Source organism: Balaenoptera acutorostrata, chromosome 2 (genome assembly GCF_949987535.1).
Source record: "Balaenoptera acutorostrata chromosome 2, mBalAcu1.1, whole genome shotgun sequence".
Classification (NCBI taxonomy): Eukaryota; Metazoa; Chordata; class Mammalia; order Artiodactyla; family Balaenopteridae; genus Balaenoptera; species Balaenoptera acutorostrata.
Genome location: NC_080065.1, coordinates 173875917 through 173894064, shown reverse-complemented (window position 1 = coordinate 173894064; position 18148 = coordinate 173875917). Strand labels below are relative to the sequence as shown.

General features: G+C 51.9%; 1 protein-coding gene across 3 annotated transcripts in view; it reads right to left on the bottom strand.

Annotated features, from left to right (window-relative positions):
• Window positions 1-18148, bottom strand: part of UNC13A (unc-13 homolog A) — a 65499-nt gene that overhangs the window by 8426 nt on the left and 38925 nt on the right. Inside the window, exons 21-42 of one of the 3 annotated variants that reach the window (XM_007195484.2) lie at window positions 17815-17978; window positions 17294-17444; window positions 16927-16995; window positions 16517-16606; window positions 16156-16290; window positions 14454-14587; window positions 13251-13336; window positions 12931-13057; window positions 12168-12264; window positions 11657-11800; window positions 10585-10668; window positions 9927-10004; window positions 9583-9671; window positions 9016-9168; window positions 7900-8023; window positions 6920-6925; window positions 5345-5383; window positions 4197-4226; window positions 2753-2809; window positions 2291-2371; window positions 1243-1390; window positions 144-200 (exon numbers count right to left, since the gene is read on the bottom strand). In XM_007195484.2, the coding sequence (XP_007195546.1) occupies window positions 144-200; window positions 1243-1390; window positions 2291-2371; window positions 2753-2809; window positions 4197-4226; window positions 5345-5383; window positions 6920-6925; window positions 7900-8023; window positions 9016-9168; window positions 9583-9671; window positions 9927-10004; window positions 10585-10668; window positions 11657-11800; window positions 12168-12264; window positions 12931-13057; window positions 13251-13336; window positions 14454-14587; window positions 16156-16290; window positions 16517-16606; window positions 16927-16995; window positions 17294-17444; window positions 17815-17978 (2143 nt within the window). The remainder of the gene's footprint in view (window positions 1-143; window positions 201-1242; window positions 1391-2290; window positions 2372-2752; window positions 2810-4196; window positions 4227-5344; window positions 5384-6919; window positions 6926-7899; window positions 8024-9015; window positions 9169-9582; window positions 9672-9926; window positions 10005-10584; window positions 10669-11656; window positions 11801-12167; window positions 12265-12930; window positions 13058-13250; window positions 13337-14453; window positions 14588-16155; window positions 16291-16516; window positions 16607-16926; window positions 16996-17293; window positions 17445-17814; window positions 17979-18148) is intronic. The other 2 variants (XM_007195486.2, XM_057541707.1) reach the window with 2 other exon arrangements.

Genomic DNA, 18148 nt, shown 5'->3' with positions numbered 1-18148 from the left:
TCCGCCTCAGCCCCCTCGCAGCCAGTCGGGTCTGGGCGGGGCCCCGTAGGCCTGGGAGACGGAAGGACGGGCCTTTTACTAGCCGGGCCGGGAGGGGCGCAGGCACCGGGCACTGGGCGCGGGTGGGCGGCGGAAGCACGTACCCTTCTCAGGATAAATGTCTTCACTAAGGGTAAACCTAGTCCCTTTTCCACCATGGACTAATCACGGTGGGGAGGTGGAGAAAGGAGGGAAGGGAGGAGTGGTGGGGGGAAGAGACGAGCGAGCGAGAGGCGAGGATGGAGGGCGAGTGTGCGTGACGGGGAGCAGGGGAGGCGCGGAGAGGGGGCGGCGAGTGAGAGGGAGGAGAAACAAGAGAGAGAGAAACGTCAGCTGCAGACGGACAGACAGACAGCCTCCTGCTCCGGGGGGACACCAGGGACACTAAAAGCAGCAGCGTGGGCTGGGCACGAAGCCGAGGGCCCTAGGCCCTGGGCTGACTCGGGGGGAAGGGGGCCGCTTGCGGCCACAGGGTTTAGCTCCCCTCACCCCGGCCTCCTCTTCCACTGCCGGAACTAAACCTGGGTCAGCGGCCAAACTTCTCTCCCTTGTCTGCACTCTTAGGGCCAATTTTGAAAAGGGTGGTCCCCAGTGAGGAGAACTAGGACCCTGGAGTTCTGCCCCCCAGCCCCAGCTGCTGTGTGCGAACTCAGAGAGGGACAGGAGACAGAGGCAAGAGAAGAGAGAGAGAAAGAGAGAATTTGAGAAATGAGAACTCCCTCTCCGTCCGCCCCCTCCAGGTCGGGGTCCCTCCCATCTCTGGGGCTGTCATTCCTTAGCCCCTGACAGTACAGAGGTCCCTCCCTGGGGTACTTTCAACCATTCCCCCAGAGGTCCCTCCCCGGGAGCTGCCAATCATTCCTTGGCCGCATGACGTCAGAGGTCCCGCCCCTGCCAGAGCTGTCAATCACTCCCTAGTCCTGGCCGTCAGAGATCCCGCCCCACAGCTTTCAATCACATCCTGACCCCATGACGTCATGGATTTTCCCAGGAGAGATCATCCCCTCCTGGCCCAATGACGTCATAGGTTCCGCCCCTACGAGCTGTAGATCGCTCATTGGTCTGGTGACACTATGGAGCGCAGGTGCGCCCCGGAGCTGTTAATTCGGCCCGGACCCATGACATCACAGAGGAGGTGAGTCAAAGGGGCTCGGCTGCCCCTGCAGGCGGGGATTGTCATCGCGTTAACCAGTGGCTCCTTACCCTGCGCCGACTGCGTCTGCACGAATGTCTTGATGAGCAGGTCGGTGGCCTGCGTGTAGAGGGACAGGGCGTAGCGCAGGGACTGCAGGTCTGGACTCTTCTCCAGGAAGGTTTTCTTGAGGCCCACGCCACCCGCATGGAAGTATTGCTGTGGGGAACAGGGTGGAGAGAGGTAAGGCTGGCGGGACCCCCTACCCGCGCATCGGGCTGGGCAGCCCCAACTCCCCCTCCCCCACTCTGCTGCCCTCTGCTGTGATACGCCATGACAGGGCAGATCTTCAGAACATCGAGGTCCTGCTATTCCCTCACCTCCACCCCTGCCCCAAACGCGCCTGTGGGCTCCCAGCACCCTCAGAATAACACCCATGCCCTGCACCCCTCCCACCCTTCTTTCCAAAAGTCTTCCCTAGAACATACCTGCCTCAGGGCCTTTGCACTTACTATGCTCACTGGCAGGAAGGCCCTCCCAGCCCCACCCCCACTCCCTATTTTGCCATGGCTGGCTCCCTGTCTTTCTTTGATTAAGGTTTCAAGGAGTTTTCCTTAACCACCCCAACTTAATGTGTTGCCAACCCTATTGTGCTGTAATTCTCCATTTCAACAAAACATTTCCTTCAGAGTAGTTTTCACACTTTTTATTTCATGGAGACCACGGCCCCTTTCATGTCTCCATGTTTTTGCATGGACTGGTTCCCTGCCTAGAATGCTGTTGCTTTGCCTTGTGAATTTCTATGCATTCCTCAAACCCCACCACCTCCCACATGCCTTCTAATCCAGAAAGCCCTTACTGCCCCCTCCCTGGGCTCTCCCATCTTTTCTTCTACCCTGTCCTGACCCCACAGGGCTGGGGATGTCTACATCCAGCTGACATCCAGCCTGGGCCTCCTCAAGTCCCTGCCATCAGCCAGCCTGGAGCTGACATAGAAGGGTCATCAGGGAGTGTTTATAAATGGAATGAATTAAGGTGGGTTTGAGCCTAGGTCCATGTCCACACCAGCCACACCCTCTGCCTGCCCCATCTGGGATGGGCAGGGTTGTGGCCTCTCACCTTGATAGTGTCCAGGGCCAGCTCAACAACTGCACACTGCTTTGGGGTCAAGCTCTTGGCTTCTTCTCGTACCATGTGGTCCTGGATGGATGGAGAGAGTGTCCAGGTGGGCAGAGCAAATTCTGCCTTGGGGATCTGCCTATGGGTCTCATTCTTGCTAAACTCTGAGGAGTTGGATAGTGGGTCTGTCTTTTCATCATTGTGTTCCCAGTGCCTAGCATGTGGCTAGCACACAGCAGGTGCTCAATAAATATTTGTCAAATAAATTATTTGTATTCTTGATCAAGCTGTATCTGAAGCTGAACCTTGCACCTCTTTTCAATACATTGAGCAAATACATTGTGATTAAGCCAGTCTGAGTAGGGTCTCTGTCCTTTGAGCCTGCAAAGCATGCCACTATTCTGGGACCTCTTCCCTAAGAAGCCTCCCACCCCAATCTCCTGCCCCCACCCCTGGCCTCACCTTGAGTTTAGATAGCTGACCCAGCTCCTTGGCTGCATTGAAGATCATCTGGGTTCCCTGTAGGTAACAACAGACATAACCTGGGTGAGGGTGGGGGGTCCTTCTGCCCAGTGCCCAAGCCGCCACTGACACCCCAGCCCTGGACGCCATCTTGGTTCTTGTCCAAAGGCTCTGGGCAGGGCAATGGTTGTGTCCTGGGGACAGAGGTCTGGAGCCCCCCAGGAAGTGCTGAGAAGGAGATGGTGACCTTGTCTCCAGAAATCTCAGTCCCGTGGGGTGCTACCCATCCTGCCACCTCCACCATGACCCCTGGTTTGTGGGACAGAGAAGAAAACAGAGAGCGGGCTGTGATGGTGTTTGCGGGTATGGGTTTTCTCAAGTCACGGAGCCTTGAGAAAACTATGGGATGGGCTCTGTGTAGTGAAAACCACTACCCACCATGGGCCCATTCCCTCTGTAGAAGAATTTCCCCAGTAATCTGGGGGGCCTGTTAATCTGACCTTTTAAAGGAAGACTCCTCCCCCTTAACACACACCTCAGTACCCCGCCCCCACTCCTCCCCAAAACAGACATCAGCAATATGACATCCTGGTTATGGCTCCGATGAACCGGATGGGCATGGGTTCAAATCCCAGCTCTGCTATGTGGCCCTGGGCAAGTCATTTAACCTCTCTGACCCCCAGTTTTCCCATCTTGATGGGGGAAATCATATCCCAGCTTAGCTGGGACTAATCGTGTCTTTATTCAGTGTTCATGGTTCTTATCACCTGGTTTCGAGGTCACGGGCAGTGTTAGGGGAGACGGGGTCATGGCCTGGAAGCTGCATGTCCTGCCTCCTCCATCACTATGTTGGGTGACCTGAGGCATGTCCTTGGCCCTTTCTGGGCCTCAGTTTCCTCCCCTGGCTAATAGGGGCACCTACACTAGCTTAGGGGATAACAGCTGTGGGGGGAGCTGAGTATCAGTGAAGTTATGAGTCCTGAATTACTGGGTCCTGGGGAGGTATGGGGGTCCTAGGCAGGGCTAGACAGGGAGGAGGGCCATTTACAGCTGGGATGTCTGGAATCACGTTGATGCTTTTCCAAGCTGGCCAGTGGGATCTGGTCACCCTGCCACTACTGGTATTATTATTACCATCCTGGCTGTCGCTACTCTTCTTATTCCTTGTCTGTGATTCCCCAAGGCTGTCACAAGGCACAGTCACTCGGGAGCCCAGCCTGGGCCTTGGTTTCCCCTGCAGCACCCTCCTCCCCACCTGCCACCCTCCCCGCGCCACCCCTCACGAACAAGCCAGACAGACAAAGGAAGAAGAGACCAACAGACAGGGTCACGGTACACCCCCAGATGGCACGGATCACAGAGGTGGAAGAAGGTACGGGGTGGGGTGGGGGGGTAGGTAGGGGTTGGGGTGGGAGCCAGACAGACAGGGAGAGGCTGGTCTTACATCTGAGTGGCTTGGCAATTTCACCCTGCCCTGTGGAGAGAATCAGGCGAAGGTCAGAGTTCGGGTGGCTGCTGAGAGGATACTCAGTGGGACTTCCCTGCCCCCCTCAAAGCACAGCCCACGAGCTCCCTCCCAGGTTCTGGGTCTAATGCTAGACCCCCTCCCCAGCTAGGCACCTTCCCTTGTCCTCTGGTGGGGACCTGGGGCCAGACTCTGGACTGTCAGGAGGCTAGAATCAGTCCATCACCTGGGGACAGGTGCCCAATCCCACAGTCAGCCTGCCCCAAGATGGGGTGCCTTGGGGAGGGGAAAGAAGAGAAGGCTCAGAGTCTCTCCTCCCCCAACTCCCAAGACCTTACCCCAGCAGGCCTGACTCTAAAAGAAGCGTACTAACAGGTATCACCAGTTCACTCAACACATAGACACACACCCAGGCACATCCATGGGTGTGCAGAAAGTTTATGCACACACAAACCCCCAGATCAACATACGAAGACACACACATGTGCAGAAGAATTCACAAGCTAAAATACACACGTGCACTACTAAACACTTGCACGCACGTGCACAATTACACACGTAAACCCACACACTCTCCACCCCCCCAGGGATGTATGTACATGTGTATGGAGCCTGACATATTGCATGTGCTCCCCAAAGGGCTGGATGACTGAGTTGGGAAGTCCTACAACCCATGTTCATGAAGTGGAGACCCCACTTGTATGCACACAGGCATGATAGCTCCTGTATGACTGTACAGCAAGGGCAACTATTCACGTGTTGCCACGGCTCCTATCTCCTTATAACGAACACCCATTAGAATAAACAAAACATGTCTCAGTCCAGGGCAGTTGTCCAGTGTCTGGGCCCTTCCTGAAGCCACAGAATTTCAGCTGAGCCCAGGGCTGGGATAAGCCCTTTGGGTATTGTCATGAGAGGGCAGGAGCTGTCTGTGCACCAACACACACACACACTCTAAGCCAGTCACTTTGTCTCTGACTTCTGGTTTTGTGGGACTTCATTAGGATACCCTCCTTCTACCCATGACCCCCAGCTGGCCTTTCTGCCCATGCAAATGGACACACACATACACACACACACCCAGACACCAGAGCTTGGGACCTCAGTGCAGACGAGGCCCTCATTACCTTTTCTAATCCCTTGCCATGTTTTCTCAAGAGGTTGCCCTGCAGAGACAATGTCACAAGGTGATCAACCTAGCAAGCTGTGTGGGATGGGAATCCAGAGTGATAACACATACTCATGGGGACAGGAAGTAAAGGGCATCTGCACTGCACAGAGGGCTGGTAACAGGGTTGCTGGGGGGATTGTGTGTGTGCCTTAATGACTGACTCTTAAAAAGGGCAAGAGAGTCAGAGAGACAGGAAAGAGAAAGAGCCAGAGAGAGAGAAGTTGCTGCCAAAATATAATCCATTTACATTTACTGTATATATGAGGCTCTTGGTTCTTGAGTCAACAGGAAAGCAAATAGGTTCCATATTCAGACAGACCTGAATTTGAATCCTGATTCTGGCATATATTTACTATATGGCTTTGAGCAAGTGACTCTCTGAGCCTCAGCTTTCCTCATCTGCAAAATGGGAATAATAATATCCATCTCACTCAAAGGGTTGTCATGAAGGTGAGCTGAAACAACAGCTATGAGGTCTGGAATACAGGAAATCCTCAATAAATGTGAATTCCCTTAGCTGTCTACCCACAAATGCATTGTCTGTAGTTGGGTACGCTGCCACCATATAGTTACAGCCAAATACCCACACTGCAGCCACAAGAAGTGAGATGAGCACTAGCAAACTTTTGACAAGGTGAAATCTTGTAACAGCCTTGTCTTGCCTACAAAAGAGGACTCTAAAGTGGTTTTAACTGACCTCTGCCCTCCTATGTGTCTACATACTACCACCACCACCAATAATATTAGTTCTAATTTAGTGAGCATTGCCTCAGTCTGTCACTGAGTCGAGCACTTTAATGCATCATCCTATTTGGTTCTCACAACAACACTCAGAGAGCTGCTACAATTAACATCTTTTTCCAGACAAGGAAATGGAGGTTGGGAGGTGAAGTGACTTCCCAAGGTCACAGAGAGAATGGCTGGGCTGAGATTTGATGCCAAGTCTGCCTGACACCAAGGAGTCACAACATCGTCCCCCACCTGGGTGCCTGGGTGTGTGTCTGGGATTCTTGTGTGTTAGTATGTGTGGTGGAAGGGGGGTGGGCAGGGCTGGTGGTGGGGTCTGCACTGATCAGCTATACAGACCGGGGTGATGAGGACCTGTATTTTGGGCGGCTACTAACAGTTCAGAGCTGAAAAGAGAGGTCAGAGGAGCTCCATTGACTTTGAACTTCCTTCTAGCTTTGGGGACCCAGATATCCTGGTGGTGTCTGAGCATGGGAGTAAGGGCGAATTCTAACTAAAGGATGTGGGCAGATGTGAAGGTGCCGGCCCGGGTTTTGGGAGGCGGGAGGCCCCTCCTTCGTGCTTATAATTGGGGGTGGGCGTGGCCTCCCTCCCTCCCAGCCCCGCCCCTCCCCATGCCCCGCCCCAGACAGACACAGGCACATCTAGGCGGGAGGTGGGACAGTGGATGGGGGGGCCAGTGGGTGAGGAGGGGGCACTGGGTGGGGGGGTGCAGCCACGCGGTGGGCCGAGTCCAGACACAGAGCGGATGGACAGACAGACGGACAGAGGGGCCTCTACTTACGATCATCTGTCAGCCGTGATGGGGGCAGGGCGGTGGGGGAGGGGGGAATAAGTCACCATGAGTCTTCAGGGAGGCCAGGGAAGGGGAGGAGAAGGCACCGAGGGACGGACCTGGACTCCGTGCCCCAGCCCAGCCCAGCAGCCCGGAGGAGGCGGGCAGGCAGCGGGAGGTCCGGCGCCTCCCCCATCATTGCCTCTAGGCGGACCCCCGCCCCCCCACCTCCCCCAAGCCTCTCTCATCCACCCAGGAATGTCCTCCCATTATGTGTTGTGCCATCAACCGTGTGCCATCACTGTCCTCAGGCCACCGACACCTCCCCGCTGGAACCCACGCCCAGCCACACCCCTCTGAAGATGTCGCCGCCGCCCCCCCCCCCCCCCCACCAACCCTGCAGATCGCCATCTCTGGGCTGTTCCCAGAAGAGTCCCAGAGGCACGGTCCTGGTCTCTGGATGACCGCTGACCTCTGCTTGACCTCTACGAACTTGGGTGCTCTCCATAACCTCTGGTTGACTTCCTGGAGCTCTCTGTTCTGTTGGTCTCTGATCTTTGAAATCTGGGTATTTCCTCTCTTTGTCTCTTGATTGACCTCCAAAGCCCCCTGATGAACCCACTGGCCCCTATAACCTCTGTAACCCATGGATGGCCTTGATCCCCAAGCTGACCTCTCTGTTTTCTGGGTGATCTCTGACCTTTGAATAATCTCTTGACCCACATGTGACCCCTGTGTCCCTTAGACATCTCTTTACTTGACCTTTAAATGACCCCTGAATGACCTCTTTGATGCTTTGATGACTTTTGACCCATGTGTGACCTCTCTGATTTTTGAATGGCCCCACTGACCTCCGGTGGCTTCTATACCCTCAGATGGCCCTTGTGCCTGGATGACCTCTAAGCCCCCAATGCCTTTGATTCCAAGCTCTCTGGGCTCCCAAAGAGGAGGAAGCCCAGGTGTCCCCTCTGGCCCCCTGTGGGCCTCACCGTCTGGTCAGTGAGGGGTGGCAGGACGATGGTCTTCTCCATGGTGTTCATGACCAGCTTCCATAACTCCTTCAGCACCCGCTTCAGCACCGTCTTCTCACAGATTTTGGCAAAGAGAGTCAGGCTGGGGGCAAGGGACAGGGCTGAGAGAGTGCCCAGATGGACCTAACCTGAGCAGCCCCTTCCCCTCAACACATGGGCAAGGTGGGAAGGCATTCCATGGACACGCAAGAGGGCACAGAGCCTGTACAGGGACCCCTGGGTAGTCTGATGGGGCTATGATGCATGACGCATGGGGAGAAGAGTGAAAGGTGGTTGGACAGGTGAGCAGGGGCTAGACTTGGAAGGGGCCTCAAAGTCTAGGAGGAAGGCCTGGGCCTTAGCATGAGGGCAGTAGGGAGAGTGTTTAAGAGAGAAGGGACACAGCCAGACTTTCCTGTTTGAAAGAACATAGTGGGGGATGATCTGGAATAGGAAGGTTGGAGATCAGGGACTATGAGAGGGCTGAGGCCATGCTCAGAAGGGAGAGGAAGGGAATGAGAGGGAAAACAACAGAATTCATGATTGACTGTATGGGATTGAGAGAGGGCAATCCACCATGATCCTTCCAACAACTGACCCACCCATCCACCAAACCATCCTTCCTGCAACCTTCTTTAATTCTTCCTCCATCATCACTTATCCCTACCTTCCTTCTTTCCTTTCTTCCTTCCTCCCACCCAGACATCCACCCACCCATCCTCCAGTTATTCATCCATCCAAATATTTACCCAACTCTCCATCCATCCATTCATCTACCCAACCATCCTTTTACCCATATACCCTCCATCTAGGTTTCTAAGCATTTATCTTTTAATCTACACATCCATCTGCCCACCCATCCCTCATGTCATTTACCATCCATTCATCCATACAAATACTGACCCACCAATCCTTCCAATCATTAACCCACCCATTTTTCCATCCCTTCATGCCTCCACTCACCCACCCGTCCAAACCATTCAACCACCACCCAGCAAACATGCCTTGAGTGTCCTTTCCAGGCCAGCCCCCAGGTTTCTGAGGCCCGACCCCGGAGCCCTCCCTGGTGGACTCAGTCCACCTAGCCTGGCTCACTTGCTGTCCAGCAGGTCCATGATGGGTTGCAGTACATTGTCAGCATCCTGGGCCACGCTGCTGCAGGCACTGGCTGGCACATTGCCTGTGCCTTTCACCTGGCTAAGGATGTCACCCATCTGCTTGACACAATCTTCAATGTGTGGCTGGAAGCTGGGAACACAGAGAGGAGGAGCTCAGGTCAGACTCTCCTGGCCTCTGGAAGAAAGGCAGGATGAGGCTGATCTGTGGATGGCATATAACAGCCAGGGTGGGATTTAATAGCAGAAATGGACATCAGACTAAGATATTTACCTGTGTTGTTTATTTCATCACACAGTCCTACTCAGGTACTATTGTTATCATCATCCCCACTTTACAGATGGGTAAACTAAGATTCAGAGAGGTTAAGCAACTCACCCAAGGCCACACAGCTAGCAAGCAGTGAAGCCTGCATTGAACTCGACTTCATCTAACTCCTAGCCTGAGATCTTCGCCACTACATCTGCTGAGTCTCCAGATGCCGCAGGCTCAGAGGTCTGAGAGCTGCCCCCTCCCTTCTGCTCCCAGCCCTGGAGATGCCCCCACCTGGTAGCAAACACCCGGCTGAGCTCATCCAAGACGTTGTTGAGTTTCACCTGTAGCTCCTTCAAGATGTCACTGGCCTCAGCATCCAGCTGAGAAGGGAGAAGGGACATCAGGTCAGGTTTATAGGACATCCACACGGATGGGGCATTTTCCCATCCAACCCAGGGAAAGGGATCCAATCCAGGGAAAGGGATACCAAGGGGCTGGAGAGGAAACTGAGGCCCAGACAGTTAAGCCGCTCGCTTGGGTTTGACAGAGTAGTTGAAGTGGAATTCATCAGGTACAAGCTCTGGGGCCTGCAGGGACATGGGGATGATGGTGACCCCACGCGGGCCCTGCCTCACCTCCTTTCCTCCCATGGCTTCGAACATCTTCTCTAGCTGAACTCGCAGCTGCTGAGTGTTGTTCATGAGGATGCAGGGCTGGGGATGGGAACAGAGCAGGGAGTCAGTGCTCAGGACCCCTCCCCAGAGCCTCCCCTCGCCCGCACTGCCAGGGACCTCAGATGGTTACAGGGTCTGGGTCTGGAGGAAGCTGGGGTCCCACAGGGTCATCTGAGAATGGAAGACAGCATTTGGGATCAGATTTCTGGGAGTGTTGGGGGGGGTGCCTCTGGGGACCAACAGGGGCAAGGAGGACTCCCCCCCGGTGGGCTGAACCTGGTGGGTCCAGGAGAGAGGCTGGACCTCTGGGGGTAGCAGGAAGGGGAGTTCTTGTCACATACCAGTATTCTTCTACATGGGCTCAAAACTTTGTAAGCTCAAAGTTTTGAGCTTACACCCTGAAGCATACACCCTGAAGGGTTCATTCACAACAACCAGACAATGACATGAAGGCACATCCCCTCACCTCCAGATACCCCCAGACTCACATAGTCCGACACAAAGACACACACAGTTGGAGACACATGCAGACACAGGTATCAGAGCCCAGGGAAGGATGGACCTCAGGGGGTATGGAATGGGGTTAAGGGGAAACAGGACAGGGATTCCCGCAGGTCACCACTTTCTCCTTCTCCTTGGAGCAGTAGGAGGCGAAGTCCTTGGAGATGATGTCCGCATACTGGAGGAGCACATTACTGATGGTCTGGGGGGGACACAGAGGGTGGGTGAGACAAGGGGCTGGGCTTGGATGGGCCCATCAAGAGCCACTAGTGAGATCAGGGATGAACCCGAACTCCTACTAGCACCTAAGATGGACCACTGGGCTGGGTGAATTCTCCACCCAGGATGACCATCATGGCCAAAGGGAGACACCACCAGGTGAAGATGATTATTTTACATAGACCCAGATCTTTTTAAAGCTGGGTTCAAGAGCAACCAACAATCACATTAACCCAGCCCCAAACACAAGCATAACTCAGTCCCAAATGGAATCCCAATTCCTATCTGCAGTCCTCAACTTCACCCCAGGTTAAAGTCAATCCATCTGAACCTCAACCCCAGGCCAATGGTCCCAACCTTCAAACTCGCCCCAACACTCACCCACATTCTCCATAAATCCTAACATTCACTCCAACCTCAATGCCCAATAGAATCTCAGTCCTAATAGTAACCCTAAAACTAACCCCAACCTCAACCCCACCTCTAACCCTGACCCCAGCTCCAAATTCAACTCCAGCTTTAACCACAACGCTGACCTCAATCCCAACCTCAAACTCAACCTCAGCCCAAACCCTGATCCCAACTTCAACTCCAATCCCAATGATATCACCAGCCCTATCCTCAACCCAAACCTCAACCTCAAATCCCAACCTCAAACACAACCTCAGCCCAAACCCTGATCCCAACTTCAACTCCAATCCCAATGACATCACCAGCCCTAACCTCAACCCAAACCTCAACCTCAAATCCCAACCTCAAACTTCAACCACAACTCCAATCACTATGGCATGACCAACTCCAACACTGACCTCAACCCCTACCTTAATACCAGTGATAGCACCAACTCCAACCTTGACCTCAGTCCCAACCTCAGTATCAACCCTGACTCTGACCTCAATCCTAACCTCAACTCCAACCCCAACTTTGACCCTATTCCATCCCCCACCTGGACCCCATCCACGCTCTCGAACCTTGGCAAAGCGCCTCATGTAGTGCCCCACGATCTGGGGGTCAGGACACTCAAGTTTCTTGATGATCTCAAAGCTCTGATTGAGCTGGGAGAAGACATCCACCACGGAGCAGGAGAACAGGGCATGCTCTGAAGTCTGTTGGAACTGCATTGGGAGGGAGGACAGGAGGGAGGAGAGAGGTCAGAGCCAGACAGCTCCCAGAGCCCAACCCTCTTGCTCTCCACAGAGAGAGCCAGAATGCCCTGGGATGATAATGAGATGGACAGTGTGCAAGGTGAACTTAGAGGCGGACACAGGGGGGAGGGGTGGGGCTTGATAAACCGTCATTCATTTGTTGGATGAACAAAAGACCGTCAACACTGTGAACAAGACAAAGATGGCTGGCACCTTTCAGAGACTGGCCTCATCCCAAGGGCATTTTTTTGCCCCCAGATTGGATTCCAATGGACCCCAGAAGTAGTGAGGCCACTGTGAGCAGACCGGGACCTTGGTGGTGGATCAGCCTTCTTACCCCGTCCTTCTTGTCTCGCTCCAGGGCTCCATGCAGGAAATCCCGGGACACTTCCTCATTCTCGTCCAGCCACTGGATGACGAAGGGCTCAAACCACCTGGAATGGCGAGATGGGATGGGGCCCTGCCGTCTCTTGTCCCCCTAACCCTCTGCTCAAACTCACACTATGGCCTGGGTGGCCACTCCCCAACGCCCCTCCTGCACGAGGCCTTGGCTGCTTCATCCTTGAAATGAAGGATGTGACTATTGTCAGAGGAAGGCCCAGACATGTGGAAATCCTGGTGGATAAACTGCCCCTGGGCAAGTGGGTTTATTCTCTGAGATCCTGATACAGCACACAGTAGGTCCTTGGTAAATGGTGACCATCATCCCACTCTCCAACAAAGCCCGAGAGTCAGACATCCCGAGTTCGAATCCCGTCACTAATTAGACATCGCCTTGGGCAAATCCTTCAGCATTTTATCCTCTATTTCCTAATCCACAAAGTGGGAATGACAACACTCCCATCTCGTAGAACTGGTGAAAGGATTAAATGAGAAAAGACAAGTGGGACTGCTCAGCTCGGTTCCTGATACTTGTGATCATTCATTGTCTGGCTATAGGAGTCCATAGTTCAATGACTGAGAATGGAGAACACTGGGTTTGTACCCCACCTGTGCCCCTGATGCCCAGGGAACTCTGAGGAGGTCAACCCTCCCACCCTGGACCTCAGTCTAGCTGTCAGTGCTACAGTTCTGGTTTGGATTCAGGGCACAGGACTTACGCAGGATACTCAGGCACTCGGTCCTTAAAGGCAGGAAGCTCTGCCACATACTCATTGTAGAGCCATTTGACCTTGAAGTGGAGGTTCATGTAATCAGCACTCTTGCATAGGCGATGCTTATCGTGTTCTGGTGGGGGAAGCAAGGGGGCAGCTTAGCCGGGAGGGTCTGCCACTCTCTGTCTTGGTAGTGCCCACTCTGGCCATCATTGATGTCTGACCTCAGGTATGAGGGTCCAGGGCACTCACAGCCTTAGAAGGGACACTGAGGCACAGCTACCTGCTGTAGCCAGGCTGGGAGATACAGGGGTGGGAGGACTCACCCTCCATTGCATACTTCATATCCTGGGCAAACAGATTCCACATCACTTCAGCGCTGATTTTACCCACGTTCAATTCCTGGGGAAACCTGGTGAAGGCCATGAAAGTATGAAACCTTGGCAGACAGAAGGCAGATGGCACAGGATGCTTTGGCCTTCCCAGCCCCAGAGGGTAGTGCGGGACAGGCAAGGGATCTGGATTCAAGTTCATTCATAGCTACAGACTTGCTGAGTGACTCTGCACTGGGGCCCTGCTTCTCTCTGAGCCTCCACATACCCATCCCCCCATTCACTCATTAACCCATTCATCCATCTATCTACCTATCCATTCACCCACCCATCTGTCTGTTCACCCATCTGTCCATCTGTCCATCCATCCCTGCATTCATTCCTTTATCCACCCACCCATCCTTCCACTGATCTATCCATCCATCCACCTATTAATCCATCCATCCATTCATCGATCTGTCTATCCATCCAGCTATTCATCCATACATCTCCATTCATCTGTCCATCCATCCATTCATCCATCCATCATTTGGTCCATCCATCCAAAATCCCTCATCTTAACTCAATATCTAAGTAACCAAGAGGTGCTGGCACCCCAGAGACAGGAGCCTTTCTAGCGCTCACCTCAGGGAGCAGTAAAACACAATAGCGCATTCAGCTAACACAGGCGAAATTTCTACAGACATGTAAAGCCACAAACCAAAACTGTGCACACATTCACACAAAATTACACAATACACAACATTGCATATTAAAGTACATTCCACAATTGTACACAAATAACAATTAAATCCATAAACCACAACTATACACAAAATTATATATTATATATATGTGATGTACATGCAAAACATTTAGTAGAGTATCTAACATAGTAAATACTTGAACAACATGATCTATTGTTATTTATGAACCTACAGACACATATAAAATTACATACATATGTGCACAGTTACACAAATCAACACATACAAAATACATGTCTGATTAGACCAGTGATTGTGTACATGCACACAATTTTGTTTGTTTGCAAATTATGCCATATTTCATCCATGCACAACCACACCCACAACTGCCCCCACATATACAACATTTCATATGTAATTAGATACGATTGCCTTTACACACAAGACACAAAACTGTGACACACATTCATGATGACCTCCAGATAATTAACTGCACAGACACAGAACTCACTGGTTGAGGCAGGGAGTGTAGGAATTCTTGTCTTCCTCAATGATGGACACTATGAGAGTGATCAGCTTGGACCAGAAGTCGAGGTTCTTGATGCTGGGGCCCTGTTCCTCTGGGGGAACTTCCCCCTTCTTGGCCTGGAAAGAACAGTGTGGGTGTTTGCCACAGAGGATCCAGGGGTGGGGAGCTCAGACATTTCATTATTGAGGGCCAGGAGGTTAGTGAGGAAGGGCCCCATTAACATATGTAAGTTTCAGGTGTGAGGTCTGCATGAAAAGGAACTAAACTCACATAAACTGGCCCCAACAGATCTCATGTCCACACAGCTCAACGAAGCTTAATTAGGCTCAACTCATAAAACTGAATGGAACTGAATTTAGTTGAACAAACTCAAGCCCGCTAAACCAAACAGAACTGAAATGAATGCAAATCAGGACCACTTAGCTTAACAGATGGCAGTTTTCAGAGTTAATTCAGTGGAACTGGGCCAATTACACTGAATTAGTGGAATTAAACTTAACTGGATTGAATTAAACTCAAATGAACCCAATTGGATTGAACCTAATCAACTTGTTCAAGATCAAGATCAATCTAACTCAAAATAACGGAAATAAATCAACTTGAACTCAACCCAATCCAACGTAATCTAATTCAACTCAACCCAAGTCAACCCAATCCAACTCCACCTACTTATCTCAACCTAACATACTCAGGCCACCTCAATCCAACTTTAGTTAATCAGTGGAAATCAAAGTAGTTAAACTCAACTGAAATAAGTCCAACTCATCCAAACTCAGTTGAACTCAGCGGTACCTAATCCAACAACCTAGCTCATCCTAACTCAAGCCAACTCAACCCAGTCAAGAACAATTTCAATTCAAGTAAACTGAATGGAGATGAATACATTTTTACTCAGTTAAAGTCAACTCAGTCCAACTCAGTGATGCTCACTAATTAGCCTAGAGCAATTTTAACTTAAGTCAAGCAAACAGAAATAAATAGATCTAAACTGATCACAGTTGAACTAAACCCAGCCCAATTTAATCTACTTCATCTCAACCCAGTTCAGTTAAGAATGACTTGATTTCAACTCAACTGAATGTAAATGAACAGGATGAAATAAAATTGAACTGAATTCAGCTTATGTGTTATCTCCTATCTGAAGCCCAAGCTGAGGAAGGGGCTCAGCTCCCACAGCCTCTTGCAATTCCTCCCTTCCAGTGCTCATCACCCCAGGTTGTAAATTTCCAATTTATACATTTTCCCCTCCTTATAGAGTATAAGTTTCTGGAAACCTTACTGACAATCCTGGGACATTACATGTGTAAACAGCGTGTTGAAAGATCTCAAATAAATTGAGTTCAAGACTGAACTGAAGAAATTCAATTCAACTCAATATTTATTGAACAGGGACTCTATTCTAGGCACATTGTATTATGCTGGACTCAACTAAGTTTAACTAAAACTAAATTTATTGAGCTCCTACTGTGTACCAGGTGCTAAGCACTTAACTATGTTTCATCTGAAGCTTGTATCTTATTGAATCTCCCCCTTAATCCTGAGATGTGGGTTTATGACCCCATTTTACAGGGGGAGATACTGAGGCCCAGAACGGTTAAATCACTTGGGAAGGGGCAGATCTGGAACTTGGACCAGGGTCTGGTTGGAGTCCCCTAGTCCCTTCTGCCTCATCTGGGGTCCTCACCGGGTCAGTCTGGTACTCTCGACTGTAGAGTTCATGACAATTGTTGAAGATGTATTCATAAGTGGAGTTGAGGCAGGCTTTCACACAGTCCTTCACCACCTGGCTGGCTCGGGGTGGGCTCTGGAGTTCTTGCACCTGGCAGGAGGAAGTGACATGGGCATGGGTGTGCATAATTGGGACAGGAGGTACCCAGGAAGTGGCTACAAGTCGAGCTGGTTTTAAGGAAATGTTGTAGCAATGTGAAAGCAGAGGGTCACTGAGAAAGGGCACTGCTTTCCAGGAGAAATGTTACTCGTTTAGGAGCTAACAGTCCTGGAGTATCCTCCCTGGAGAGCTAATGGAACTGAGTCCCCTTACCAACCTTCATCCGAAAGAAGGTGATGCTGGTGAGAAGATCCACCGTGGATTTGAGGTCCTGGAGTCTCTCTGGGCTGCTGGCTGGGAAGTTATTCTATGGAAGGGAGAAGAGAGGTGGGGTTATGAAAGAAGGCCGGGGGATGATGGGAGACAGCGTTTTAGGGGAGACACAAGAGCCTCCAAGTTTCAGGAGGTGTGTTAGGGGTCATTGAGAACACCTTGAAGTAACTGGGGGTGTCTGCTTGGATACACCAAACTTTTTGGGCAGGTGCTGCCCACATATGTGTACATGTGTCAGAGGAACACATTCTACATGTTAAGATGGGTCCTCCCATGTGCATGCCTGCTGGCAGCTGTCCCCTCCAGGCACACACATGCCTGGGGTGAACAAATCATCATGCATGCTCTTCTCACCCGATACATGGAGAGGTCAATCCGCAAGGAGTTATGCAGCTGGTCCAGGAGCTTCACAAAGCGTTCTTTCTGAGGAGGAGAAGGTTGGATGAAAGCAGGGACTGGGGGATCAAGTGTAGCAGCTAAAGGTGGCTGCCACATTGGCTAAGTGGTTGCTATACGTTATGTGTACCCCATCCGCTGTTGAACTGACCCCTCATAACATCCATTCAACAGAGGGGTAAAATGAGGCTCAGAGAGGGGAAGTGACTGGTGCAAAGTCACACAGCAAGTCAGGTCCAGATTGGGGATCTGGAAATCACACGAGGTGTGACCAGCACAGGGTCAAGCTCTCCCTCATCTCCAGGCCCCCACCCCTGGGACTGACCCCAAAGTTGGAGGCTGCGAAGCGGTCAGAGGCAGACACGTTGGTGGAGGCGGTGGTGTGCGCGTAATAGGCGTTGATGTTGGCAAGCAGGGTGCTCATGACGGCAGGCACCCCAGGACACATGTACTTGGAGGAGAGGCAGGCAAAGTGGCTGGTAGGAGGGAATGGGAAGCACTGGGTCTGGTGTCCAGCCCCCAGAATGCCTCTAAGACAGCCCTCACAACCCCCCAAACTGTCCACTTTTCCTCTGCTTGATTCTGTCCTCTGAGTTTGTCTCCTCTCTGAATTGCCCTGTCTCTGCCTCTTATCTCCAGCTCTCATCCTTGTCACTCTAGCCCCCAGCAATGGCACTTGTCTAACCTCCAGGGAAATTACATAACCCCCACCACACTCACTTCCTCTCTGGCTCCTCCTCCCAAGAATCCCTTCCACCCCAGATTTGCCAGTGTCCACTTGGTAACCACCCCTCCCCGCAGTTTCCTCCACCTCGTCCTCATGTCCACCACAGCCTGCAGCCTTACGTCATGGCTTGGTAGATGGACTCGACGCCATAGCGCATGGCAAACTCGTCCACGATCTCCTGGGCTGTCTCATCATAGTAAACCTTCCAGGCGTCGTCACCCTTGGCATCTGGGATCTTCACGACCCCGTTGTTCTGCACATCTGTCACGAAGTGGAACAGGTTCTGCCACCACAAGGGAGAAGGTGTCATAGAGAGTGCAGGGGGACACCGGGGGTCAGACATCCCAAGTATAGGGCAGCTTACATCATCCATCTATCTGTTTATTCATTAATTCATTCATCTACCCTTTCAGCCGTCCACCACCCGTCCATCCATCCAACTACCCCAAATTT